Below are 9,739 nucleotides of genomic sequence, written 5' to 3' on the forward strand. Positions count from 1 at the left end.
AAAATAAACTAATACCATAATTATTTATTTATTAAAAAAAAAAAAAAAAAAAAANCTTTTCATGCCAAAGCTTCTTTGAGTAGTTGTCGCCTTCATTACCCAAATCAAATCATGTATCTAGCCAGCAGTCACCGAGGTCGCATTTAATCACTTGGCGTTATCCCCACATTGGTCAAAGAATTGAATTGATTTTGCAGTGAAACAGAAAGTTCAGTTCAAGTCTGCTTTATTATCAATTCAATGTCTGCCCCAACTTCAGCCAGCTTTGGATCCTTAGCCGCCTTGGCTGCTTTTGCAATACTTTCTACGTCAAAGTCTAATGCAATTCTTCTAACAACCCCATCAAGCATCTGTAATAGTAGGGATCACAAGAATATGAAGGGGCGGTTTTAGAGCAAATATGCAACGGCAGCACTTTTTTGGCGCAGGTGCGCAGCATATTAAGCTAGCTTAGTGCTATTATATTACAAGCATCATCAATCAACAGAACAGGATCAACTTTTATTTAGACCATTCACATTTTAAAGAGCAACTGTTTCTAAACATACCAGTGATCCAATGGCAACCAGAACTCGGAATTTTGAATCAGCTTCAACACTTTCCTCTTCTGCAATCTTTTGGAAAGGAAATTCTAAATTTAAATATTATAGATAAATAGAGGGAGGGAGAGAGGAAGTACTAATGGATGCAACAACTAGGCTTAGGTCATTTACAAGGTGAAATTAGTAGAACAATAGATACCTCAAGAGCTGCTGAAAGAACTTGAGATTGACCTTCCTCATCCTTCTTTTCAATCAAAAGAACAGCATAGCTAAAGATCCAACAAAATTTTTAAAAAACAACAATAGGTGAGCAGCATGAGAAGTTCAGCAAGACAGCAAACAACATAAATCAGTACATCCAGCGAAGATAAGAATTCAAAAAATAGATGTTGCAATACTTACTTGAGTACCATTGTTGAATAAGAAAGTTGTACGTTTTTATTTGAGGATAGATAACAGCTTGAGAAAGCATCTAGAATCTACAAAAAGAAGTGACCAGGCACAGTAGATTTTAATTCAGAACATTCAAAAAAATATGTTAATTCAATACAAGAAAACTATAAAATGTAACAGCACAAACAGTACTAGGCTACTAGCTAATAAACATCTTAAGAAGAAGTTGCCAAGTTGAGCACTGAAATCCTAACAGAAGAAATGACATGGAGCATGTTCTTAGCATCGCTTGCTACCCATCTTTTCTTTGAAAATGAATCAATAAAGAAGCAGGCAGCATATGCAGGAAGAATAAATGAAAAGTGGAAGCAACAAGCAAACAGAAGAAACCCTCAACCCAGTTACCAACAGGTTCACACTTGCATACCAATTACCATGGCATGAATTTGAAAATCAAATTGATCAACATTTTAAATTTGAATTACCGGAGTATTTATTATTCAGGGAAGGATACTAACCTCTCCACGATTTTTTATTAACCAATCATAAAACAACGAATTCTTGAAGAGATTAGTCACAGCACGGATGCTTGTTAGAAGATTTGCAGGAAGGGGAGGATTAACAGTCACCTTCTTCATCAACTCAATGAGTGTATCTGGTGAAAACAAATAAAGGACTAAAGCAATTGCCAACCTCAAATGAGAGTTCTACAATAAGCATAAGCAACAGTATAAAAATTACTAGAAAGAAAATCAGATACCATTATCGTGGTTGACATGTTTGAGTAGGATATTTGCCCCATCGGGGTGTAAAATTATCATCCTCAAGATATCAATAACTGCCAAAAGAAAGAAGCAAATAATAGAAACTGTCATCAAACCTTAACGAGAGGTTTTTGAAAAATAATAATAATAAAATACTCTGTAAAATAAACTAATACCATAATTATTTATTTATTAAAAAAAAAAAAAAAAAAAACCTCCTCACATGTGATGTGAAAGAGTTGGAGGAACTTCCAACATCAATAATACAAGAATTGCATAGAACATGACTGCACCCATGAAATCTCTTAGTACTTGTTCTAATGGAAACATTAACTTTAGAATGAGATGATTACCAGGAAATAGCATTGATAGTGGCCATGTCTTAAGCAACCTCAGAACCAATGCAAGATCGACATCTGAAAATCTACTGGTGTGATAGTGCGATGTATCTTTCAGAATTTTAACAATAGCAGTCAATCTTGATAGATCAGCATCATTTATTGACAAATTATTTCTCTCCTTCAGTAAAGAACCATTTATCAAGAGCAAGCCAAGATATTTATAAACTGTAAAAATTGAAATACATGGGAAAATAAAGTGGTTTTCAAATTAGGTTTATTTACTGAGTCAGACTGTAAACTACTGTTGAATTCCAAAATCTTCTTGAGAATCCCATCAAATTGTGCTGCATCAAATACAAGCATCCCTTTCTGGAAGAATGAATATGTATATCTTAGACAAAAACATTATAGAGAATAGCCCTAATCATAGGAGTAAAAGTCTCAGCGAGAAAATATTATTACCTTAGGGACATGCTTGAGAGTAGGTTTTGCTGCAGTAGCTGTTGTTAAGCCACAATGAAGATAATTCTAAATCAACCTTAATTATCAAAGAGATACAGAAAAACAATTCAAAATTGAAGGTTCAGTGGCTATGAAACGAACCAGGAGCCTTTGAAGGTTCTCCAGGAACATAAGCATTGGCTGAAATGATAAAGAAATATAAGAATTATTCTGAGGAAAAGATAGGGGTGGGAAAGGAGAAATTAGGGCCAACTGGATTCAATTAATTGATTTCAAATAGCCGACACATCAAAATTATACTTACCACCAGTGAAGGGGTCAACGAAAAATGGATCCGGAGTAAAATTTTTCTGTCCAGTATTTTGTAGTATGAATTCAACAATCTGCTCACGATAGGAAAGAGGGAGATTCTCCTTCAGTAGCCAATTATCAGCAGTTGTATATGGATTATCTGTAAATAAACCAAAAAATATCGTTTAATACTAATTTTTTCAATAAAATAAATTTTGAAAACGGATGAAGAAAAGTCCAAAAATTGGAACTGGATTGACTCTTTTAGTAAAAGCAGGCTTGAATTTCAGAAGAAACTACACGCATTAATATATGAGGCCTGGGAAGATACCTTTGCGATTATACGGCAATTTACGAACAGGCTCACCATCACCAATATCAACATCAAATACTGAATGAAAAAAAATATGGATTTGTTATTGAAAATCAAAACAAAAACTATGCTGAAGAATCAACATAGAAAAACAGAAGATGTTCAAGCTTTCCAATCAAGATCCCCCCAAAAGAAAATCACAATTCCTTTTGCATTGTTACCAGAAAGGCAGGGAAAAACAAAAAGTTTCAAGTAAAAATACTAACCGTAATCATATTGAACTCCATCAAGCACAGGCCGGGCCGGGCCATCATCAGGCCCATCAACAACTTCACCAATCTAGAAGGAGGCGACAGGGAAAGCAGACATAAATTCAAGAAACAATTAGTAGACCAATAATTTGAGTATTCATCTATGAAAGAATGGATCTTACTTTATCCCATTTCTGTTCCCTCAGATTCCATGCATATGCTACGCCGTTGTCCCCTTCCCGAACAATTTTTGNAAAAAAAAAAAAAAAAAAAAACCCTCCTCACATGGGATGTGAAAGAGTTGGAGGAACTTCCAACATCAATAATACAAGAATTGCATAGAACATGACTGCACCCATGAAATCTCTTAGTACTTGTTCTAATGGAAACATTAACTTTAGAATGAGATGATTACCAGGAAATAGCATTGATAGTGGCCATGTCTTAAGCAACCTCAGAACCAATGCAAGATCGACATCTGAAAATCTACTGGTGTGATAGTGCGATGTATCTTTCAGAATTTTAACAATAGCAGTCAATCTTGATAGATCAGCATCATTTATTGACAAATTATTTCTCTCCTTCAGTAAAGAACCATTTATCAAGAGCAAGCCAAGATATTTATAAACTGTAAAAATTGAAATACATGGGAAAATAAAGTGGTTTTCAAATTAGGTTTATTTACTGAGTCAGACTGTAAACTACTGTTGAATTCCAAAATCTTCTTGAGAATCCCATCAAATTGTGCTGCATCAAATACAAGCATCCCTTTCTGGAAGAATGAATATGTATATCTTAGACAAAAACATTATAGAGAATAGCCCTAATCATAGGAGTAAAAGTCTCAGCGAGAAAATATTATTACCTTAGGGACATGCTTGAGAGTAGGTTTTGCTGCAGTAGCTGTTGTTAAGCCACAATGAAGATAATTCTAAATCAACCTTAATTATCAAAGAGATACAGAAAAACAATTCAAAATTGAAGGTTCAGTGGCTATGAAACGAACCAGGAGCCTTTGAAGGTTCTCCAGGAACATAAGCATTGGCTGAAATGATAAAGAAATATAAGAATTATTCTGAGGAAAAGATAGGGGTGGGAAAGGAGAAATTAGGGCCAACTGGATTCAATTAATTGATTTCAAATAGCCGACACATCAAAATTATACTTACCACCAGTGAAGGGGTCAACGAAAAATGGATCCGGAGTAAAATTTTTCTGTCCAGTATTTTGTAGTATGAATTCAACAATCTGCTCACGATAGGAAAGAGGGAGATTCTCCTTCAGTAGCCAATTATCAGCAGTTGTATATGGATTATCTGTAAATAAACCAAAAAATATCGTTTAATACTAATTTTTTCAATAAAATAAATTTTGAAAACGGATGAAGAAAAGTCCAAAAATTGGAACTGGATTGACTCTTTTAGTAAAAGCAGGCTTGAATTTCAGAAGAAACTACACGCATTAATATATGAGGCCTGGGAAGATACCTTTGCGATTATACGGCAATTTACGAACAGGCTCACCATCACCAATATCAACATCAAATACTGAATGAAAAAAAATATGGATTTGTTATTGAAAATCAAAACAAAAACTATGCTGAAGAATCAACATAGAAAAACAGAAGATGTTCAAGCTTTCCAATCAAGATCCCCCCAAAAGAAAATCACAATTCCTTTTGCATTGTTACCAGAAAGGCAGGGAAAAACAAAAAGTTTCAAGTAAAAATACTAACCGTAATCATATTGAACTCCATCAAGCACAGGCCGGGCCGGGCCATCATCAGGCCCATCAACAACTTCACCAATCTAGAAGGAGGCGACAGGGAAAGCAGACATAAATTCAAGAAACAATTAGTAGACCAATAATTTGAGTATTCATCTATGAAAGAATGGATCTTACTTTATCCCATTTCTGTTCCCTCAGATTCCATGCATATGCTACGCCGTTGTCCCCTTCCCGAACAATTTTTGTCTGCCCATCACTAGTGCCTGTTCAGTAACTTAAAATGAATTAGAGTAAAAGAAACATATGTAAGAATTCAAATTAATCAATATTTGAACATAAAAACTTTCTAATGCAACAGAACTGAAATTTAACCTGGGGTCTGCAGAGCTTCCAGCCCTGGTAGATCTTCCAATTTCAACCCTCCAACTCTCTTCCTAAGACAAAAAGAGATGCATCTTTCTTAGAGTCTGCATCTAGTAATCATTTCTCATATCCCAAAACCAATATTAGTTAAGTGACTTCTAAACCCGAGACTAGAGAACTTGAATTCTAAAAGCCTGTATATATGCAAAGAAGCTGCATAATCCATACTTCCGAAAAATGAATCAGGTATCTATGCAAACCAATATAAATTATCTATGCAATGTTTCATATATTCCTACCAAATAAACATTTAATGAGCATCATTCTAAGAAACTTGACACTTGGTACACTGCAGAGATAATACTTTCATAAAGGAAAATTGGGCAAATTGTTGCTAGAATCCAAAAAATCATAAGAGATGTAGTATTCCTATGGAATATATTAGGGACGCTAGAAAGTTCAGGAAAATTCACTCAAACAGATTAGTGACTAGTGAGGCAAAGGATCTGATTGTCTTAGCCAATAAAAAGCTCCTGTGTCACAGGAAAAGCAATTAACAAAATTTAGGTATCGCACCTACTGCACTTGTACTGATAAAGTAGATTCTCATATGACTCAAGTTCTAGAGGGTCAGCAATCCTATCCTGCTGTGTTGTCCATATACGCACTATTCCATCAGAGCATGCAGTCACAATATCACCATTTTCCAAGAATTTGACATCCCAAACACATCCAGGATGTTGTATGCTCTGGACACAAACTCCATCTGCAACAGATGAAGAAAGAAAGAATATGTTAACAGGGAAATATTATACTCCATTATAGAACAATGTTACTCTCTATGCTTTGTAAATTACATGTGATATCTATAATAACTACGGAGTAATATATTTTTAAAATTACCTTTCCATATCTTAGTGAAACAATCCTCACTTCCACTGACAATAAGCCCAGAGACATGAGCATCAACAGAGTATACAATATTAGTGTGGCCAACCATCTCCATCAATACTTCACCGCTAAGTGCCCACAGCCTAATTGAGCTGTCATTACATAATGATAGTAAATATGAAAAATGCTGATAAGTGAAGATACAAAATAACAAGACCCTCGGTGCTAATACACATAAATGCATTTGCAGATCAGAAAATACAATCAAAGACACATTAACTAATGTACAAACCTTAGATTATATTAACTAGTATTGTCAACTCAAGGACTCATATTAATAAGGACCAAACCAAATGCACAATGAGGTTCTTGAGAAGATTGGAAATGCTTCTATCATATTAAATTTGGGTTTACCGACGTTCAGTGGATTGCACCAATAATAAATCATCTCTTCAAGGTAAGAGTTAATAAAAATACAATAAAATAAAATAAAAGCACAGAAATAGAGTTCAAGATTCCAAGACCCCTTTATGGCTTCAGAGAATAATTAACTGCCTCCTCCACCAAAAAATAACAATAAATTACAAGTGTTTACACCAAGGATAACTGAGCATGCTTCATTAAAGAGCAAAAACCAAAGAGAAAGCAAAGCATACCAATCATGTGATGCAGAGAGGATTCCTAAATCAGGCATCACAGCCAAGCCTCGAACTGTATCTGCAAAATACCATCCACGCATAACCAGAGATCAACAAACTAAATTAGAACATCCAATCAAGGGTTGACCCAGTAATGTTGTTTGATACAAAAATAGATGCCATTCCCTTCAAAACATTAAATCCATAGCCAAGGGTACAGAGCCAAACCTGTATGGCCAACAAAAGTGTGTGCACATGTGGCTCCCTTCCAAAGCTTTAAGGTCATGTCACTTGAACCTAATCACCATAATGATTAAGATTATTTTATTATTAAGGTTATCATATTTATTTCTAACATGGTAATGCCACAGGGGGCATTCTTTTAGAAACGTAATGTTATGAGGGGCAAATGTCTAGTGTAGAGGCATAGCAACATGGTTTAACTGATTCAGATCATAAATAATAAGAATTCAAATGCAAAAACTTGAGACAATTTTCCATCCCTACCAGTTACAAGCTCTCCTGAAGGCAACTTAATAATTGCTTGAATAGGTGCTTTATGAGCTTCCAGAACTTCAATCTGTTTACCTCTCCTCCATCGTCTTAATGTACTGCAATGCAAGTTTTAAAATAATAATAATTACAGTAATAATATAAGTTGGACATTTAAGAGAGCTAAATGGAACAGATGTCCCATATGCAAAACCCAAACAAATAGAGGTTACATTTAGCTCCAGAATGTGGAAAAATGGCCAAACAAACTATAGAAAAAGATTAAAACAGAACTTAGTCAACTTACCAATCAACAGAAGTTGACACAACATCTGAACCATCCAATGCAATGCCAGTAACTTGCATCTTATGACCCTTTAACTCCTGAAATTTCTGCCCAGTTGCCAAATTCCAAACAAAAATGTGAGTGTCCATGCCTCCAGAAACAACTGCACCCTCTGGAAACTCCTCACTAGGAGAGACCCAAGCTAACGGCGCCACAAAGCTAGTATGGCCCAATAATATCTTTGACATAGTGTAGTCACGGTTGTTTGATCCATCAGGTGACCAGAGCCTAACAGTTCGATCTCTTGATGAAGTTGCAATACCAACACTATCACATATGCATACACCACGTACCTAGTATTTCATATAAAGAATGAAATACAAAATAAAATTGCGTTCGCGTGTGTTAAATGGAAAACATATGAAGAATGTGCTAGATGATCCGTAGCCATGTCTAAGCATTCATAGGTGTTGATTGGGTGTATCCTTGCATCTCAAATACAACAAAGTGAATACTCATCGTTTTTTATCAATTATATTTCTCTACATCAAGAATTGCATTTAAGTCAATATATAGTAGCACAAGAGCAGTTAGTTAGGTTCTGCATAGAATTTCCCATCATTCCCTACAGATGATAGCAATGCATAATAATTGTCTATGTCATGGACATTGTTTCAATTGCACCTATTAGTAATTCAACACATGGAATTCAGACCAAGTCAATTTGCATTAGAACTGAAGCTGAAACGAAATCTGGTGTGATTTATTCTTCATATTGAAGCGAACTTTTAAAAAAAAAAAAAAAAAAAAAAAAAGCAAAACAACACAAAAAATTCAACAACTGAGCTGAGTCACTGAAAGTGTACTGAGAGAGAGCGAATGAGCAAAATGACGTACATCGTCTTCGTGCCCTCGAAGCTGGCATCTCAACCGATACTCGGCGAAGTCGATATCCATCATAACCTGATAATAACGGAGATTTACAAGTAAAAAATTAGGGTTGAAGATTGTATAAAGTATGTGTGATCTTCTAATTGAAAGCAAAAAGAAATTAACAATAACAGATAGGGGAATAGGTTTAACCGGGATTTTGACGAACCTTGCAAGAGGTACAGTTGTTTGTGATCGGAAATGGGAGAATATGAATAAGCTCCGAGATTGGCGGTTTCTCTTCCTCTCCAAGTCTCTCCCGTATGGTCTCTCAACTCAGACTGTTTCCGACTAACAAAGTCCTGCATCACACTCAATCTTAATTTTCGGTTATTTTCTTTTGGGGTAAATCAACGTTTTAGTCCCTCAAATGTTGTCAAATTGTCAATGTTGCCCTTTAACTCGATATTCATCGATTTAGTCCCTGAAAATAACTGTTTTTGGTCACATTACTCCATCCGGCCAATTTCCGGCGAAGGCTCCGATTTAACAGGGTTAAATATGTCATTTCCTCTCGTCAATATCATTTCCCCACTTTTGTTAAGATCATTAACCTCCGGAATGGAAAGAGGCCGCCGCCGCCGCCGCTAGAAGTTCCGCCAGGTTTAGCCCTACCACTCCGCTCTCCTGGAGCGGTGGAGCCGCTTCGCCCAGCGACGGCGGCTTTGACGAGTCCAGCTGCCTCCCTTCTTCGTCGGATCTAACATCCGCTTTTAGATCCAAGGTTTGTATCCCCTCTCCCCTTTATAATCTCATCTCTTACATAACTTCTCAATGACTTCAATTCCTTTTCACGGCGGTTTTGGAGCCTCCTCCGTAACCGTTAATCACAACCTAGTCATCCGGTTTTCCGGCTCTGACGTCGGCTTCACGAAGGACTGATCTGACGTTCTTCCCCATTTAGGTTAAACAGGACGCCTTCCAAAACCTCCAAATCTCTAGTTTTCAAGTCCGCGGTTTTGTTTTCCGTCAACTGAACAGTCTATTTTCAACTATGCGAAAACTCTATCGTACTATAATGACAATTTCAGTCCAATTTGGTTTTCTATTTAAA

The 9,739-nt window shown here is 36.0% G+C and overlaps 1 protein-coding gene across 1 annotated transcript; it reads right to left on the minus strand.

Annotated features, from left to right (window-relative positions):
* Nucleotides 1-56: 56 nt before the first annotated feature.
* On the minus strand, nucleotides 57-8,988 carry LOC116003759 (phospholipase A-2-activating protein-like). Its single transcript, XM_031243678.1, has 23 exons — nucleotides 8,855-8,988; nucleotides 8,653-8,718; nucleotides 7,777-8,108; nucleotides 7,485-7,588; nucleotides 7,206-7,274; nucleotides 6,996-7,056; nucleotides 6,352-6,491; nucleotides 6,025-6,214; nucleotides 5,458-5,519; nucleotides 5,260-5,348; nucleotides 5,093-5,165; nucleotides 4,845-4,904; nucleotides 4,527-4,673; nucleotides 4,364-4,402; nucleotides 4,223-4,260; nucleotides 4,043-4,129; nucleotides 3,773-3,938; nucleotides 1,696-1,773; nucleotides 1,454-1,590; nucleotides 945-1,021; nucleotides 742-811; nucleotides 549-614; nucleotides 57-350 (listed from the first exon to the last, which is right to left on the minus strand). The coding sequence occupies exons 2-23, from the start codon at nucleotides 8,713-8,715 to the stop codon at nucleotides 216-218; spliced, it is 2,283 nt and encodes a 760-aa protein (XP_031099538.1). The 5' UTR covers nucleotides 8,716-8,718; nucleotides 8,855-8,988; the 3' UTR covers nucleotides 57-215.
* Between the last annotated feature and the right edge of the window lie 751 nt (nucleotides 8,989-9,739).

Source organism: Ipomoea triloba, chromosome 14 (genome assembly GCF_003576645.1).
Source record: "Ipomoea triloba cultivar NCNSP0323 chromosome 14, ASM357664v1".
In the NCBI taxonomy this organism is placed as follows: Eukaryota; Viridiplantae; Streptophyta; class Magnoliopsida; order Solanales; family Convolvulaceae; genus Ipomoea; species Ipomoea triloba.